Below are 19,793 nucleotides of genomic sequence, written 5' to 3' on the forward strand. Positions count from 1 at the left end.
AGGAGCGCACGATTCAGCACAGCGCCACCGACATCAATGACGGAGGCGTTGGGAACTATTTATTCGTTCGACTGCATCGATAACATTCACGGAGGGTAACGAAATTGATTTTCTTTGGGAGATTTGAAATGTTCTTGGAAGATTTTTTGAAAATTTGAAATTGTTGCTAGTTTAATTAAAGGCGTTTAAAGTTTAAAATATAAAACGCAAATTAGTACATATTATGTGTTTGTAAAATATGTATCCTCCATACACACTGTTATATCTCGTTATTAATTATAATTTAATATCTAGTTTGTTAAAGGGAATAGGGTACAGTCTGTAGAAAATTGTTAGGGACAGATAACCGCGTTATATTTGACTCTCAGATAGTTTCATTAATTATGTCTACAAAGACGGAGAATATTATAAGTTATGACAATAAATCGTTAAAACAAAAATTCGTTAAGAAATTCATTAAAAATAAAATGATTTTTACACGAGGGTACAGATGTCGTTCAAATATCTTTCAATAAAAATACGAATGTGGTAGAATTCGTGGCAATTATAATAATTATTATAGTTTGTATATTTTTTGCCAAGTAATTATTCGTTTAAACCTTCGCGGTATTAATCGTCGACTTATCACTGTGATAACATGTATCACATGATACAATGATTACCACAAGAATAATCGTGCATGATAGTTAAAAATCGAAGCGACCAGCGAGCATCGATATACATATACGGAAACTCTGATTTGTATAAAATTAAAATTCTAATATTTTCTACCAAAGGAAAAAGCAATTTACATATCATTTCAATACGTAACAATTTATAGATTTCTCATAATTTCTTATTAACCTTTGGTTCTCGTTATCTGTCGTAATTTCTTCTGATAAATATTCACTCTGTTGCGCTTAACGTTCGTACATTTAACGCTGCTTCGTCTAACACTGTCTGAGGCTTGCGAAAAAGTGCCGATATCAGAAGATAAAGAATTCCAAACTTTTGCCAGCATTGCGATTGGCTTCGTCAGGGTATCGCACTGATACTGCTGTGATTCTGGAAAAACACTCTTTTAAGTAGGTCGTTCCGGAACGGTAATCAGGATGACGACGATTTCCGATTGGAACCTCTGAGCCGGTGATTAAGATGACGTGCATTTCCGGATTCGCTGATCAGTTAACGGAATTTTTAATTTGTCAGCTGATCGCTTAAAAAATAAAAATTGCCCCGTAATTAGTTGCTATTCTGCTATTGCTGTCGTATACACAGTCGTATGCTTCCGTCTCATGTAATTTTCGCATTCTGTGACCAATGTACTCGCATTCCTCCAGTTTCACGAATATAGAACTTCCCACGTGTGCAGGATATTTTATAGAGACCTGGTGTCTCTAGTTATTGGAGTAGGCTCTTCAGCCCGAGCAGCTGATTATTCGTGATATCTTAATATGTATAGGGAAAACTGTTTTCATATCGTACTTGTGGGAGATTCTTTCGATGAGGTCTGTCGCATCCTCGACAGAACAGTGTGGGAAGAAAACAGCGAGACAGGAAGGTTGAATAGCGTTTGAGTTGTCTTGCGAACTTGTATTCTCGGAAGATTTCTCTCCGATAAGTCTATCGATAATACGGTTGATTCTGTTGAGGTCGAAGTCATTTTCGATTAAATTTGTCTTGGGTCTTAATGTGAAACAGATACTGCAGTTTATATGCAATTCTAACGTTCAGCGCTCTAGACCGCGGAGGTTCATGGTGAAAACAGAGATAACAAAACGTCTATTATCTCATGAACGATTGTATCTCAGAGAATGCGATACGAAGTTGAACGAGGTGACCAAACCTGTCCTTTATCTGATCGATGATGAAAAGTTTCTCTCTTGCTATGGTCACATTTACATTCGAATTTCGAAATTCAGTTATTTTAGTTTATGTATCTTTACACATTTATGGACGTAATTAAGGAAATGAAACCTAGGTGAAGATTTCATGAATTCAATCGATATGATCGTAGTAAATTTTCGAGAATTTTTTATACCAATTCGTCCACGAATAGATTTTTTACGATTTTGAAATTTCTTAAGACTATGATTAAACGGTTGTAAAATAGAATGATATTGTACATTTAAAATAGGATGGTAATACATAACGATAAAACGACTATTGACATTTGTACTCTAGACGAAAACAATAAACAATCTTCTCATTCAATATTATATCCGTGATTCATTTTGTTGTGGGATTATTCGTACTTAATATCTTGATAACTCGTTACTTGATAAGAAATCAAAGAATCAGTTCCTTTAGTGGTTCTGTAATAATTTTACGTTACGATCGCACGCAACGTAACAATGATAACAGCCTTCGTCGTCTCTTTCTGTTAAATAACTATAATAACTTAATTCCGGATGTTTATGCATACATAGCGAACTGAAATACGCTAAAACGTACAAAATAGACATAATACTTAAAGATACGCAAAGTAGAGTAGCGGTCATAACATTTGAAGAATAAAACCAATTTCTAGTTACGTGTCATTTCTTTACTTACGTTCATTAAAATATGAAATTGCATAAACCGCAAAACATAAATTCTCGATGAGATTAACTGTCTAAAAATTATAATTTGCTTTCAACGCATTATATTTAGATCCTTGAAGCTGAGACAGATTCGAATCAGAGATCGATACCGATCACGAACTAGCTACCTGTTATTAGAAACTTTAATCTCTTAATTATTTGACACGACAGAAAAATGATGTATTCCCATTATCATCAGATGTTTTAAATTAATATTTAACGATATTCCGAGTAATCAGATTCAAGATATTATTAACGAAGATAATGAATTCGTCGAAATAATCTTTCAAATAAATAAAATAAAAATGAAATTGACAGATTTGCTCAATGTTCTCAAAATTGTATAATATCGATGATCAGGCATAGGATTATTAATGAAAATACGAATTTGGAATAAGTTTCGAAATGTCTAATAATAATAACGAAGAGTAAGATTGATATAAGATATTCAAAACATTTTTACGTTTGTTTGAACGCGTCCTTTGAATTCAAACTAGTATAATAGGCTTGCAAGGTTGATTCTTGTGTAACTGCTGCTACAGACTGACGTATAATCTTAAAAAATAAACATCTGACATCACGGAATTAAAAACGCTATTTTATACACGAATCAGACTTATACATCAGTTTTTGTGTAAACAAAGATTTTGTGTAAACAAGATATTTAAAAGTGATAAGAATAAAGTTATATTATTACAGTGATATAGAAATAAATATTTTGCAATATCTTTCTAATAAAATACAACGATATCTTTCCAATAAATCTTCCGCGAATAATAATAAAGATAAACGCTTGGTTTTTTTCGTCCTTGCACTAACAAAGAGGATGTTCACACGAAATGCATGAACAATTATGAAATCGACGTTACTTTTTGCTGCCTCGTTATATTGATAATCGTTGATGTTTTTCAACGCCGCTAGAATTTCGCATAACGCGTAGCGTGTGTGTCATCTATTCGAGTAACATATTCTTAGTGTATTTATAATAGTCAATTATCAAAGAACATACTGAGAAACGTTACTAGTCGCGTAGCATTGTAGCAAATTGTAGCATTTTACACGTCTCTATCTCTGATTATCTTTAAATTTTATCACATCACTGATCTCCAGATCTTCCTGAGATTTTTCGTTTTATGATGGCTCAGAGTATGATGAATTATATTGTTCAATGGAAAAGAAATTACCCGTGAACTTTGCTGCCAGAAGTACCACTAGTTGGTGATTTGAATTCGCAAAGAAATAAATAGAATTTTGTAAATTAAAATTAATTGGAACTTTCTGAAAGTTCTTTAACTTTAGGATCAGAACATACGATTAGTATTTCATTTTTCAGAAACGGTTAACGTCGATGAAATTGATCAATTCGTCTGCAGTATAAAATCTTCTCTTGAGTCGCCGACCGATCTGTATCACGCAAATTTTCGCGAATGCAAAGGATTAATTTGCATCCTGTATTTAAGTTAAGTTTTCGGACATATTGTGAAAATTCGTGGCAGAATTGTACCTTCTCTCCCTACAAAATATCGTGTGAAATTCAACGAAGAATTACGACGACCAGCGACCGTTTCGTCGAGGAGAGAGATTTCAATTTCACCGAAGGACCCTATGTTACGTTGACCATGTTATATAAAAATAAAAACACATATGGAAACTCTTCATCGTGAAGCTCTATAATTATTTCTAAAGAGGTATTGCGTACATCTCTTACATCTGCCATCATCCGCGAAGGATTCAAGGAAATTTTTTATAAAATAACATTAGTACATTGAAAAATATACAGAATTTTCTATTCACAAAACGAGCATATGTATATCATACAAGAATTTAAATATCAATTTTCACTTATTCATTGAATTCTGAGACGTATTTATAAAGTTTTTACTAAAAGTCTTTCGCGTGATGCGTACCCATTTATAAAAACATAGCTAATTATTATTTATTAGCAAATAACGTATTGTGTAACACAAGGAACCAGATCTAACGAAAGATTGCCATGCTTCGTGCCGATCCGTGTCTAGTCGGCGTGTTTCGTGGCGGCGTGAGTACACGCGCACGGAACGAGCGAGTTTGTTACTCGAGGCGCGCGAGTTTGCCATCAGGACAGTGTTTATTCCACGCGGATCGCGGAACGAAGCATGGAACCGGCTAGAAATAACACGGAGGGACAGGTGTCACACTGTAATCCATTTCTACCACATATCTAAATACTTTCATCCAATCGACATCCGAAATTCTTCGAAAAAGTTCTCCTCCTTATTTCGAAGAATCTTCGTCGCTATCAGATATCGCTGCAACTGATACGATGTCGCGATCGTAAGACCACAATTTCCAGAATTTCCAGTTGCGAGTTATCATGATCCAATTGATTGAGTTGAAAGAGCCGCGAAACACCTGAATAGAACACCTGTGTTAAATTCTACGTATCCGTCGTGATAGTAGCCGCGTCATTGCAGGTGTTTCAATTCGATTCTAATCAGATGCTTAGAGAAATCTGCTTTCCGAAAGTTTCTCGGAGTTTTCAAGGTGAAAAAGTACAAAATCGTATCGAAGAAGCGGATATTATGAATCATAAGCGATCAGATAATCTTATTAAATGGTGATTTAATGTGAACTGATAAATGCTATGAAATGCTTCTCTGGCGCGAACCTCCTCCGAATTTCGAAATAAGACGTGTTTAATGGAGATTTGGGAAAACCATGTTTAAGAGTCAAGCATGTTATAGTGAGTGATATATCGGATAATCATTGAAATAGTGATACAACACGATATGATAAATATGACGATGAATCGTTTGATCTGAGAATCAATTAAATAACGAAGCCTGATACGGATATATAATGCGAATTTTGATGGATTTTGCATGTGGGTATTCGACAGAGAATTATATTGGAAAGGTAAGTGTACTGTAAAAGATGATCGATTGGATAATCATCACACCGGTGATAAAATACATATACCTGATAGCTGTCAACGATATGCACGTGTTAATTTATGACTGTTCGATCACTTTCAATAAACAGGATCGAATATTAGAAGAAAAAATGATTCATAAAGTGGTGTCGTCATACAAGTGAAAGGTAAACAGATGCAACTCATAACCACTATGATAAGTTTCTACCTTTTTCTTCGTTAAATTGATAACGAATAAAGAAAGCGTATAGAAACATAGACGAGACAACGAACCAATATCTCTTATCGACTTCTACGTACTTCTTGAATATCTAGTTCTACCGTCAATTTACGTAAGTACGTATGAGAGTTTACACACACGTCAGTTTAATTGATCCACGCCTTGCCTTGACAATTTGTAAGAGTCAAAGCGGAATCTTTTTCTTATCTGGCTTGAGTGACCTCGAAAGTTGTTGACAAGGATTGGCCTCTTCAGACTGGTTCAGTCACGGCAAGTAGTTCAAGTATATTTAAGTACACAGCAAATAAAGCTAAATTTACACTGTATCATTGCGGATGATCACTATGAACGATTCATAAAAAAACATCGTTTTCATTCTCGTTTCATCCGCGATGATCCTTCAAAGCTAGCAATGTAAATTCAGCTTTACTTGCTACTTGGCTAAACTACTAACCGTGTTCCAATCAGCCTGCAATGTGGGATACCCTAACTGCGTCCGGCGCAATCTTATCGTAGAGGAGAATTAAAGACGATCAATATTATTGTCGATATTTATGATTCTCAACATTATCCTACGTAAGAGTCTTTCTAGACCATCGATATATACATCTATCAATATATTGACGATACAATGTCGAAAACCTTAAATATTTTGGTAATAATATTAATCTAAACGCCCCTTTAGATCCTAATTACACGAACGATATCGCAACGCCCGTCTGCGCCAGTCGAATGACAATACCTCCGCGAGGTACGTATTCGATGCACGCTAATATGATAGACGACTATGCCGATACCATGGACAGCGATGTTTCTATTTTTCGAGTATATTTTTAGATCGACGTCTGGTTAGATTTGGCTTGAAGAGATACGTGAAAATATCGACGTGATCCGCTGGATCATCATCAGCTGCATAGTACGTGCACCTGTACCACGTATATATAATATGCTTGTACTCATACGTGGTTCATGTTAGATTCAGCCTTGGAGCGCGATGATGAGAATAATTATTTATAGGCGCTGGCTCCGTATGCGTTGTGGAATTCTTATTTAATCAAATAATTTTTTAGCTACGTACACTTCGCGGGAAATTGGTGTAATATGTTACTGTGCTATATAATACTACGTAGACGTCTGTTTAGAAGCATCGTGTGTTTCGTTTCATTTGATCAGCACTAGAACTACCAACGTTTAGTGTATTTTAAATAAACATGAACAAATATATAGAATATATCTTTTTATCTTAGTAAAAATCAATAACAATTTTGCCAAAATTGCCAGTATCTATATATAGTAGATACTTTCATGGTTTCGATAATTGTAAGTTTCAAAGTTTCAAAATGTAACAAATTTTTCATATAACGATTACGTACATATGACAGAAAATTTTTAACAATTTTAAAGTGGAATATTCGTCTCGTGCTAATCTATCCTAATGGAAAATACGAGTTCTATGAACGGAAATAAATTTATTACAACTTCAATGATTTAAGATAATCAAGGTTAGAAGTTATGTGCTCCTTTAAGTCAGGCATTCCAATGGAAATTGCCATAAACAGGAAACATAAATCGGTAGTGATTGATAGTTAAACCGTTCCTCGATTATGAATGAAATTCTAGGATAATCGAGGTACGATTTCATAGTAACATAGAACACGTATTTCGATCGAGAATTACGCGATACTTATATTTAGTTCTAGTGACTAGTTTGATAAACATTCAATGGATCGCAATTACGAGATTTTTTATTATAAATTTTATCTTATCCTATTTGAAGATTCGCAGAAACAGTATGCTCCTTTGGCTGAACTGAATTTGCTCACGTTCGATCACACGATTGAAAAATATTTTATTAAAGTACAAAGCTACCATTTTTTTCAATTATGTAATCGTAAATGCTAACGTACACGTAAGAAGCGAGACCGAAGGCAAAAAGACCAGCTCGCCATTCGTTTACAAAACGTTACATAGGAATTCAGATCGATGATTGGTTTTATGTGGTCGTGTCTTAAATACAGCGCGTGTATCCATCTTATGCTTGTATGTTCAAATGATTCATCACTATATCAGATAGCCTTAAGAGACTCGTAACAAGTCTTTATAGATACAAAGAGTATACGTTATTACTCGTAAGTGGCGTAATATCGGGCGCGAACACCTATTCATTTTCGATTATGAGACCTGCAACTAGTTAAAGATCACTGCAAACTTTGACCTCAATCGTTTTCTGTTTTTTCTGTGATAGAACGTAAATTTAAAAACAACGAAGATCAATGAAAAATAAAAAGTATTCAATGAAACTATTAAAGTTTACAAGCTATATTATTTCGATTGTCATCGGTTGATCGTTTCACATCAACTTCAATAGAGAATCACGACCTACCAAAGGCAAGAACGATTCGGCCGTGAACTATGAATTCTCAACAATAAATTCCGATTAAAGATTATATCGTCGTAAATGGAAGGCGAGCCACGACACAGAAATTGTGTCCCACATTTGTAAAAACACATAGTTATTAGTCTCGTGCGTCACTAATCGATCTTGATGTATTCATTCACGTACTGCCTTGTATAAACGTATCGTCGATAATCTATTTCGCTTCTTTATGCTTCTTATTTGTCCTTAAATGTCGTTTAAAATAGGCTTGTAAGCGGATAATGCGTTTGTAATATCGATAGCTGATCGATTGTTTTTCGATTCGTTACGATAAAAGGTAGAAGAATTGCAAAATGAAATTTTTTACATCGTTGCAAATTTATGAATCACAGACTGTTCTTTCTCATATACACGAGAGTATTTACTACTAACAACCATAAAACTATGTCCAGTATCGAAAATATGGAAAATTATTCGACAGAATATTAGAAATTAGAAATTAAAAGTTATTAGGCATTTTATAAGTGACAAGCGTTGCAAGTAAAATAACAAAAATTGTAAAGAAGATATCTACCACTTATTATGTGTAAGTTGTTGATTGCTTAATATCAGTTATATTAGTTGATAAATTATTGCGCAACAAGACTCTGAAAATGATCTTTTTGCAGTTTCGTGATGTCAAGTGCTTCACGCCTTTTTACGAGTTTCTAAATCGTCTCCTCTGAACGGTGTCTTTTTCCATTAAGACGCCCTCCCTCATTAAGACCCTCCCGCGATGACGAACAAGGAAAATCGTTCCTGTCGTCCGTATTCCGATTGTTTCTCGATTAAATACGATCGCTACTGTGTTTATCCATCTACATCGATTGCAACATTTGCCTTAGATTCTTCTTTTTCCCCATTCGTTACATGCTGTGACTCTCTACATTAGCTAATTACCAACATTTGCCGTGTTGCGTTTTAATTAATCATCATTTAACAAAGGACGTGGCTATATCGAATGTTTAATAGAAGAAAAGTAATGGACTGAGCTCCAACCGTGTACTCGACGTAATTATTCTTAATCAAGTTTCTTATTACGCGCACGATCGTTTTACGATGATTAAATTCAATTTTAGATTGTATTAGATCTTACTGGATATTTACTCGTGTCTCTTTGAGAGCTGATAAATCCAAAATAAATCTAAAAAAAGAAATTAATCACGAAGTCAGGATGAAACGTTTGCAGAGAAGATTCACACTATGGTGAAAATCCTAAAACGCAATTGATATGTAAAACGTGTATATATTTGAACAGGAAATTAATGTACAGTTCTTTATGAAATGTTCTCGGAGTGCAAAATTTCGATGCTAGTTCCTGGAAAAAATAGTATTTGCACGTTAATAGTATATTATAGCTTGCTTGATAAATGTAAAAAGAAACGTTTATTACAAATTGATATAACATTGGCCGGAAATAACTCGGCGCTGAGTGTACACGTTAATTTCGAATATATTTTTTGACTAACTGAATGAGACAAATTTGTCGATAGAAAACTGAGATTCAATATTTCAATTCTATTACATGGTTCGATCAAATTCAACATCAAATTCTATAAGAAACACTTGATAAAGTTCGTCGCTTTGGCATGTTTATCACTCCGACAGACTTGGCTACAGTTAGAAGTTTGTACTTTTTTACGAGATCAACGTGCAAAACTTTATGAATTTTCTAAGTACCACCATTTATCATCCATGATTCCTCAATACCATTATTATAACTATTTGCATCGTACCTGTGAAGAACGTCGACGTCGACGTATAAAATTTTCCAAGTCACGCGGTATAAACAGTCTATTACCGAAGCAAATTTCCGTCGTAACTTTCTACGCTAAAATCCTGGTCGCCCCAACTTTGTGAACCTCTGCCTGGTGTCTTTGAAGTAAACGATGCAGAGCTGTGTCAATCTTTGTTCGAAAATAGTTCCTGGAAGTATTCTGTTCTAAATAATTCATTCGTACGATTTTGTATAATTCATTGCATGAAATTCATATTGAGGCTTCTATAAGTTAAAGATAAATTTTACATGTCGCTCTTAATACTCTGAATGCCTGTTACACATTTCTCTGAATATCTTCGTTGAAATCGATATAATAATACGGATAATATTTAGATCGTTAAATACTACCATTGTATCATCACGTCACGTAAGAAAATATTTCTCAGAATCGACGACTGTCCTAGTATTTATGCTCCTTTTATGCTTCTTTCAACATCTCAGAGGTATACAATGCTATGTACAAAAAGGCGTAGAGCAATGGGCAGAGGGTGGCGAAAGGGTTTGCACGATCTACCAGTCGACGGGAGCTCTTGCATTTTGCAACAAGGTCGATCCTTTCCGAAACGGCAGACGTACCGTATCGATTTGCAGTCGGACATTAACCGGGCGTATTAGCAAAGCAAGTTTTGCATTTCCTATGTGCAAAAGCTCCAAGGAGTATCTTCTTCGTGATGGAAATGTGGCCAAACGTTTTTGGCCGAAGTCTGACACAGTAGTTTTACACTTATTTACGAGTCGTCTACATATAGGCAGAACGTATTGTCCAATCAAGGGGTCGTTAACGAGATTCGTAAATACCGTTTCGATTCGTAACGTAATTTTCCGTGAACATCTGATCGAGTTCCGAGAACGAACTGGACGCGCTGATTGAAAAATAACGAAGCATATACAAGGGGCTATAACTCATTTCGTAAGGACCGTGATAAAAGTAACTATTTACCAGATTATATAACTATCTTGTATTAGGAGAGTGGAAAAATCGAAAATTGTGAAAAAGAAAGTGTATTCATATTGTTGAATGTTATGCGAATAATATCCATGATCCACATAATCGAAAACCGAACAGAGAATAATATCTTCCCTGAATATCAATTCTGCTTTAGAAAATTTGACTATCATCTTAATTAAAATATTCCTAATTAATTATTCCAACGGAATGCTTTCTCTTCGTTTTACCGTGCATCTTTTTTTAACGCATCAACATAAAAACGAGCAACATCACCTATGGCAAAGGAATATTACCTCCACCGCCTAGTGTTGAAGATACGTGGCGCCAGTCGTATCGTTCCTGTATCCGTTTCCTTTATTGAGTGTTCATCAACGTTCGTAACTACGTCAACTTTTACGAGAATCACGATACGTTTAAGTAAGAACACGAATATGAAATCCGTACACTCGGAAAGACTGGCGCCAGATACATTACCCTCCGCTATTTTTCGTCGTTCTAATAGAACGTTTTTCGATAGCATTCCTTCTTTTCGTCCTTTTAATATTCTTCGTGGTACACAATATAAAAAAAAAGTTGAAGCAAAACTAGACCATTTGGTGAAAAATGTATGTTTTAGGCATGAACCAATCGTCTCCGAAATGACTTTGAGTTTTCAGTTTATTGGTATAATACAACACGGTGGAGAATTTTGGGATTTGTAGAAGAAACGATTACGCACGTATTAAGAAGAAAAATTATTTGCCACAATAGCAACAAAATTTCTATAGTCAAGACTTAAATATTTAGAAATGAAACAAATTAAATATGTTTCATAATTTTTCGTTACGATATTTAATCGTTGTTTGACGATTCGAACAAGAAGCATTTTATTTAGTTTTATTTAAATTGATTTTCGGCATTATTATTTATGATTCTAAGTTATTTCCAGTTCGATGTGTCATTGTAGAAGTGTCGAAATATTTCGTTTGCTTGTCCTTCATTTTCAACACTAATGTGTGACCCGATTATCCATCTATATTTTAGGGAGAATATTACCAATAACCTATCATAACATATGGCAATTCTTCGAACCAGGTGTAGATATCATCGGAAGCATAAATTGCGATAAACGTACACCACTTAAAACATTGTCAGTATATACATAACATGTAACAGTGTTTCTATTGCAACAATTATTATCTATTAAAACGACAAATGACGATCTAATTCGAAGCAGGAACTTATTTGAAGATTCATCTTCTTGAATATCTAGAAACTTTAGTAATTTTACACATTGCAATAGAAAAGCTCAGTGTTGTAATTTTCCAACATTACTTTTTTGTTCTTTCTCAATGTAATTTCTTGTTTCACAAAATACCTGCAGATCGTCGGACACGTAACTAAACTAAAAGAATACTCACGAAATACAAGGATACAATCACGTGCGATGGTAATGAGTATCTGAAAATAAATTATTTTATCAACGCATGTAGTGATACCACACATGGCAATATCTACGATCGATAGAGTTTATCGTTCAGCATTCAGTCGGGCTGTATCACTCAGTCTTTCTCAACCATTGGTTGCGTATAGTGATATCCTTCAGTGATTGAACGATTCATAGGTATTCACTTATCGTAGAACCGACCTACACAGATCGCATAGCCGGAAGAAACATTGTACGTTGTTTCATGTGTAACATTGTTTCTATAATTTATTAGATACAAAAAGGGAAAAAATTTATTATCGATAAACTATCGCGGTTGTTTAACACATTTCCTAAATAATACATAACTTATGGTAAAGGAAGTAACACAAATTGCGGAATTTTATTCAAAGACACGTGATTATAATTCGAATTAAGTTCCCAAAAGGAAAGTCTATCATTGGAAAATACACTTGTTTGATTTAATAAACTTCCCAATAATCTAATACTGAATTAATATACAGGATGGTTGGTAGCTGGTGGTACAAGCGAAAAGGGGGCGATTCTACGCGAAAAAAGAAGTCGAAAATATAGAATAAACATTTTTCGTTTGTGGCTTTGTTTTCGAGAAAATCGACTTTGAATTTTCGCTCGGTACGCGTGCACTTTATCGCGTCTCGTTACAACGGATCTCACTGTAGATCGTTGTCTCAATTGACGTTATTTTTAAATTTTTAAATTTTTAAATTTTTAAATTTTTAAATTTTTAAATTTTTATTCTATACTTTCCACTTCTTTTTTCGCGTAGAATCACCCCCTTTCCGCTAGTACCACCAGTTACCAACCACCCTGTATAATATATAAAAAGACGGAATGTAAATTATGAAATTTTCTTAAAAGACGTATGAAGTATATTTCAAAATCGAATTAAACTTCCAGAATGATGGTTGAAAGCCGAAGGAAGCCGATCGTTCATAACAGCTATCAATAACTTTTCAGTGTAACGCGACATTAATTCTTAACGAATGACTAAGCCAAATGAAACATCACGAGAGAATTGCTCTTCTTGAAGGACATATACTTTACATTCAAATTATATTTCCATTAAGCTTCGATTGCATAATAGCTATAGGATAAAGAGTTGAAAATAATCGCTTCACCTATTGTTGTTACAGGAAATATTTTTCGTCCACCCAACTGATATCACCATCTTCGAGAGAAGCTACGATGCAAGAAATAAATTTGAATAACATCTGAATATATTCCTCCTCCATTGAATTAGAATTTTCTGACGAATTCTTGAAAAGTGAAATAAAAATGTCTCCGAGCAAGGATCGAGTTCCAGCCACCGCGTGCGAAGTGTCGCAGTTGAAAGATGAATATAAGGAAAACGATTCGAAGAATCGTAAATTGGCTGAAACAGACGACTATTTGGCGGTTGACGAAACTTATCGTAGCAGTAAAGTGGAATATGTTCCTCGTATCACGTGGCCGGATTTCATCGCGTTAGTTTTCGTTCACGTAGGCTGCATTTACGGATTGTACCTTATCTTCACCGAAGCCAAGCTTCTTACCACGTTATGGGGTAAGTGTAATCGAAACTATGTTTGTTCGTGGTTATTATTATCGATGAGGGAATATTCCGTATCTTTCACACTGTCGTATTCAAAGATATACCGTGTGCGTACAATTACTCACGAACATCTTCGTTTACCATATGAGAAAATTCATTGCTGTTCAAATGACATGCTAGAAAATTTGACTGCCAAGTTATTGCACTCTGTATTAATTAATACGACTAAGAACCGTTATATCACTGCTTTAAAAAAAAATTAACGATGTATACATGTGGTCATTGTACGACGTTCTAATGTGCTTCGTTTAGATGAAATTGATTTTCGATGAAACCTTTTATAGAATGTACGAGGACTTTTGTGGGTGACTGCATATTGTATACGATCGATGACGCACTGTATGAATCCAGGAAAGAAATTGATTTTTTTATAACCTAGAAAGCTGCTGGAAGGATAATACCCATTTTTCGTCAATCAAGGGTAAAAAATATATCCTTGAGCGTGAAATTGCTAGATCGCAGGACAGATTGTATAATAGCAAAAAATAAGTATATCGTATAAAGAATAGATAATAGAGATAAATATATAGCGGAAAATACAAATTAAGTTTAATCGAACTGAAATTCAAATGCAAAAAGAGCGAGTACTCCACAATGTTAGAATCGTTTCACAATACTCTACATTGAAGATGTATATCGTATCAGCACGGTAGATTGTATGACATAACAGAAGATTAAATTAAAGAATAAAACGTTAGTAGCGATATAATCACACCTACTCTTCTCAATACTTCAATATTACTTTTTCATGACTCTCATTCAAGATAGAAGACCATATTTCTTCAGATATTCAGATAATTCGTTTATCAAGTCGATAAAACATTGAAATTTTAATGTCAGTTTGATTCATCGGTTATTATTTATTATTATTCAGCGTTCTCCGTGATTAATATACATATGCATACGTATTGTGCTTATAGGTCAGAATCTGAAATCAATATTGTACTGTGCTATCATATGTTACGTATCATACTGAAAAATAGTTAACTGGGCTGCGAAAATTCTACGAAGTACTCAACAATCAGATTAGGCATCGATCGCTGAGGTTCACGGAAGGGGATATGTAAATATATATTGTTGGTCATCGATGATTCTAATTCCGTTCCTACAATATTCTTGTATCAACAATTAATATAAAATCGAAAAATAAAAAATCGAAGGAATAAAAGGGAAAAATTCGACGTATAAGAAAAACTTCGATAAAACTGCTATTTAAAGAACTCTCCTCCAGTGACCTTGACCATCACATACGTTATCAGGATTAGACTCTTGAGTAAGGGCGACAAAGATTAAACTGACTCAAATCTAATAGGAATCGAAACAAAACGATAAATGTGAGAACAATTGTATACAACACGTATGCACCACGTGCAGACTCCTTAAATGTGCACCTAGTGTCAAAAACGTACGTTCTACTTATAAAAGTTATTTTGTTAATAACTTTTTAAGTCGAAGTTAAGATCGATGGGTCTTCTAAACGACGGTTTTGTAAAAATTTCTCCGATATCTTGCTTCTAAATAATATCCTGGTTCTTTACTCACGCTTATAAATTCTACTAACATTTTAACGTACTTTCATTGCGATTAGGAACGATAGAAAGCGACATGTAATTCATTAGATGAAACTTTTGTGTCTCGATCATTACATAATGCATTTCAGAAACGAGAGCCACGACGGAAGTGCGTTGCGTGCTGACTTCGGAACGGTTCTGCTGCAAAAATTCGAACCGACGACAGAAATAAACCGAGGCCATTTTCTGATTATTATTAATCTATGACACTGTTCTTGGCCTCGCAAATTACGTGGACTCCGTCATCGATGCTCGACAAGCCGAACTAATTCTCGACCATAACACGAATAACTCTAACGTACAGCGCAAAATACGATAAAATAAAGTGTTTATAGAAATTTTTGTTGAAATCCACCACGCAATCTTTGAATAATTATTTTCATTAAGAAACAGAAATTTATAAAATTTTCGTTTCGAGAAATAGAAATTAAAAAATTCCTCCGTCCATTTAAACTGTTATATCTTTACAACGCTAGGATCTTGGATGTAGAGCGTAATATTTAAAAATGTGGAAAACCCGAAGAAAAAAGCACGAATGAGAGTACAGAAGCAAATCGTTCTCGAGTTTAATCACCTTCTAATATTAGAATGGGAACGTTCCTCTTGATTTTGGTTAACCGCGCGTGTGGAACGCAAAAATCCTCGAATATTTGGTGATGATTCACGCGATAATCAAAACAGGCAGGAAAATGAATGAAAGCGAGAATATGAACGAACCGGAAACAATCCGATTGCGTGGAGTTAGAAATACGCAAATTTAATCCGTTTCTCATGCTTCCGAAACATTATGTAAGGCTGTTGTAACGAACAACTGTTGATCATCGTGGAATATTTTCTCGAATTTGCAAAGTACATCGTAAATAAGTTTGATAGATCGAATGATTTATATGAACGAGAATTAGTCGACATTAAATTAAATTTTAGAATTTTTCTTAGAATTGGAGAGGATAAAGGAGATTGAGAAAACTAAAGGTGTAATTAATGGTATCAAATTTGATAATCGGTACGGTAATACAAATTTCAAACATCGAAGACAGAGATAAATTTTTGTCTTATCATTCGGAGGATTAAATTAAATATATCGCATAATATAAATATGTCTGTACTGTGAATACATTGTATGTGATCAAGTTCAGATTATAAATATGTCTGATGCGAGAGTAGAACTAGAAATACACTTGTTACGTTGGACTCAAAAGCCAGAGCTATGAATATTATGATGCGTTTTGTTGCAGCGTTCGTGGTTATATACACTTCCGGATTCGGTATAACCGCGGGGGCTCACAGGTTGTGGTCCCACAGGGCGTATAAAGCGAAATGGCCTCTTCGATTCTTACTAATATTACTATTCACCATAACTGGACAAGTTCGTAATTTTCTCTTCATTCCAATTTTTATGAATTTTTATAAAATCATCTTCTGATAATTAACTGGTTCTTTAGAAACGAATTTTCAATAACCAATCACTGAAAGATTAATTTTCTGCGACCAAAATATCTAAGAAATTAATTTCCGGTGGCTAAATTATTCTAACAAATTTCTAAAAAAAATTCGAACGTCGCAATATAATTATTCCTTTTTAATTTCCCTAAATGTTCAACAATTTCTAAACGATTTACAAACACTTTTCATCTACAGAAACACGTATACGCGTGGGCGTTGGACCACAGGGTACATCATAAGTACAGCGAAACCGATGCGGATCCCCACAACGCGAAAAGGGGTTTCTTCTTCGCCCACGTGGGCTGGCTTTTTACAACACCTCATCCTGATGTTGTGGCAAAACGAAAAGCAGTGGACATGAGCGACTTGGAAGCTGATCCACTTGTCATGTGGCAAAAAAGGTAAATATTGTTCGAGAATTTATGATTCTGAATTCTAAGAAGTAATTCCAATAATTTGATAAGTTTCGTTGAGTGATATATTCGTTTACAGATATTACATACCTCTGTTTGCCCTTCTAACCATTGGATTTCCGGTCGGCGTGCCTTGCTACTTCTGGTCAGAATCTGTCTGGACATCTTTCTGGGTGAACTTCAACTTTCGTTTCTGCGTTACGCTCAACATAGCCTTCTTCGTGAATAGCGTGGCTCACATGTGGGGCCAGCGACCTTACGATAAGTAAGCAATCAATTTTCAATAAATTCCAGATCACAAATATCGAAATTACGACGTTTCGAGTTACTCGAACACGACACCACGCGCTTGCACGTGTGAAATTTCAGTTCTCCATTCATTTTAATCAGCGAGATAAATCTCTGATTAGAATCCATTTGTTTAAGCGTTCATCGGAATAGAAATTTGTACAAAGATCCAAGCTTCTCCATTATCGTAAAATCAATACTTTGCACAAAATTACCTCCATCGAAGAAACTTTCTGCCACGAGATCACAAAAATTCTCCGTACGTTTCAGGGGGGATTTATTAATTCAATTCTGCATCATTGTTTTAAGTCTGAAAGTAGCATTATATATTCGTGTGATTTTTAGTTTCCACCCTTTTGCGATCAGATTTCTCGTTTGGTGAAACTTACATTCTATGTGTATTCTCCTTCGTCATAGAATACTTTAAATGATATTACTTCTACCGATAGAACTTTCTTCTTCGTGATCAAATAAAAATTTTGCAAATTTTTCAGATACATCTCTCCAGTGGAGAACGTGGTGGTTTCGATCGCGGCCCTAGGCGAAGGTTGGCACAACTTTCATCACGTATTTCCGTGGGATTACAAGACTGGAGAACTTGGAAACTACACGTTCAACTTGACCACGGGCTTCATCGACGCTTTTGCACACATCGGTTGGGCTTACAATCGCAAATACGTGTCACCAGCGATGGTTCGGCGCAGAGCGATCAGATCTGGCGATGGCAGTCATGTTTGGGGCTACGGTGATGCCGACATTCCAATTGAGGATCTCCAGGAATTAAAACAGATGGACAGGAAGAAAGAGTGACAATGTATTTTTAGTGATTACACGTCGACGTTATGTTCCTTCTATTTCCGCGAGTGTTGTGATCAATTGAACGTACAGGAGTGTGTGACACGAATTATGAATCACCATGTTGTTATTTTTTCTTGTGTCGTTCGGTGAATTTTATATGTATTGTTTTATATGTATATATATATACATACATATATATGTGTATGTGTGTGTGTATGTTATTGTTGTAAGTATTATATGTATCGAGCAGAAGCTGCTTCAGTGTGACGAAATCGATAAATGTATCAAGCGTATCAATGTATCAATGTTTCTACGGTGGTGATAGCCACTCTATGCCATTAGACGAACAATAATATTGTCGATATTTCAAGGTTCTTAACGAAAATGTGGTTTGTCAATAAATATTGACACTATATATTGATCCTTTTAGTTGAGAACCTTGAAGTATAATGTATATGGAAAGTCTGTAAAACCCCTTTAGATCTTCATGCTCGATCATCTATCTCTCTAACCGTCTTCCAACGGTTCCTGCTTTGTTTCTACGATTCTTGATCGCGCATTACTCTTACGATATAGACGAATTTGTGTCTCCTTTTAATTTATTCTTTCCCAGTGACACGAGAAATTCGAAAATATCGGTATTTTTAAATATTTCTAACCAAATTAATAATTTCAATATTGAATAATACATTTCCAACTATTTTCAAATACAATTAAACGAAAAAAAGAAAATTGAGAAAATTTTCGTCATTGGGCTTGGGATTTTAAAAATCCTCCCGCATTGAACGTATTAAGAAACTTGGAAGATGTCAGGTGAATTTCGTCTCTTATGATAGTTTCTATTTGGATGTATAATCTTCACGAGACTGTTGGTAGAAGAATTCACTATGTGTTCTTTGGAATAATTTGCAACTTTTCGTACTTGAAAAATTTGTAAGTCGGTCTCATAAGTTAATGAACCTATCGTTAATCGATTTTGAGTCGATTAAGACAAGCTGTCTTTCTGAGCATAATGTACAAAATAGTTTCTATTTTTAAATAAGAAATAAAATATGTGTACGATGTGAATGAATGCACTTGGACTTCTTTACAGAACGTATATTTAATTTTGTTTATATTGCGATGCTTGTTATCAGAGTTCCAGTTACCATAATTAAAATAATCTAAGGATTAGTTAGAGCAAGTTTTAATACCTAAGCTTTCAACAACTATCTGTAAAAAAATTCTAACGAATCTAGAAAATAAATCTAGAAAATAAATATAGAAAATTGTAAAACACAGCTGTGCGACATTAAAAATAATTAGAAAAAAAAATGCTAAACGATAGCAGCATGGGAATTTAAAAAAGAAATGTCCGCATATAATTGTAAACGGAGCAATTACATGTATCTTTTTAATTATTGTA

General features: G+C 34.6%; 1 protein-coding gene across 5 annotated transcripts; it reads left to right on the forward strand.

Annotated features, from left to right (window-relative positions):
- Positions 1-4,571: 4,571 nt before the first annotated feature.
- LOC117240415 (acyl-CoA Delta(11) desaturase) lies at positions 4,572-18,681 on the forward strand. 5 transcript variants are annotated; one of them, XM_033506462.1, is made up of 7 exons: positions 4,572-5,456; positions 5,583-5,804; positions 13,418-13,827; positions 16,682-16,812; positions 17,085-17,290; positions 17,382-17,567; positions 18,085-18,681. In XM_033506462.1, the coding sequence occupies exons 3-7, from the start codon at positions 13,560-13,562 to the stop codon at positions 18,398-18,400; spliced, it is 1,107 nt and encodes a 368-aa protein (XP_033362353.1). In that variant the 5' UTR covers positions 4,572-5,456; positions 5,583-5,804; positions 13,418-13,559; the 3' UTR covers positions 18,401-18,681. The 5 variants fall into 5 exon arrangements, with proteins under 5 accessions (XP_033362353.1, XP_033362352.1, XP_033362357.1 ...); XM_033506461.1 differs by lacking the exon at positions 5,583-5,804; XM_033506466.1 differs by lacking the exon at positions 5,583-5,804 and having other exon boundaries at positions 4,577-4,729.
- The last annotated feature ends 1,112 nt before the right edge of the window (positions 18,682-19,793 follow it).

This window comes from Bombus vosnesenskii, unplaced genomic scaffold, assembly GCF_011952255.1.
Source record: "Bombus vosnesenskii isolate JDL3184/JDL3185 unplaced genomic scaffold, Bvos_JDL3184-5_v1.1 scf7180000014621, whole genome shotgun sequence".
Classification (NCBI taxonomy): domain Eukaryota; kingdom Metazoa; phylum Arthropoda; class Insecta; order Hymenoptera; family Apidae; genus Bombus; species Bombus vosnesenskii.

Bases quoted from the DNA above. Each gene is read 5' to 3' on its own strand.
- LOC117240415 (XM_033506462.1), top strand. From the start codon at position 13,560: ATGTCTCCGAGCAAGGATCGAGTTCCAGCCACCGCGTGCGAAGTGTCG. The intron at 13,828-16,681 runs GTAAGTGTAATC...GTTTTGTTGCAG, and splicing joins GCTTCTTACCACGTTATGGG to CGTTCGTGGTTATATACACT. The intron at 17,568-18,084 runs GTAAGCAATCAA...CAAATTTTTCAG, and splicing joins GGCCAGCGACCTTACGATAA to ATACATCTCTCCAGTGGAGA.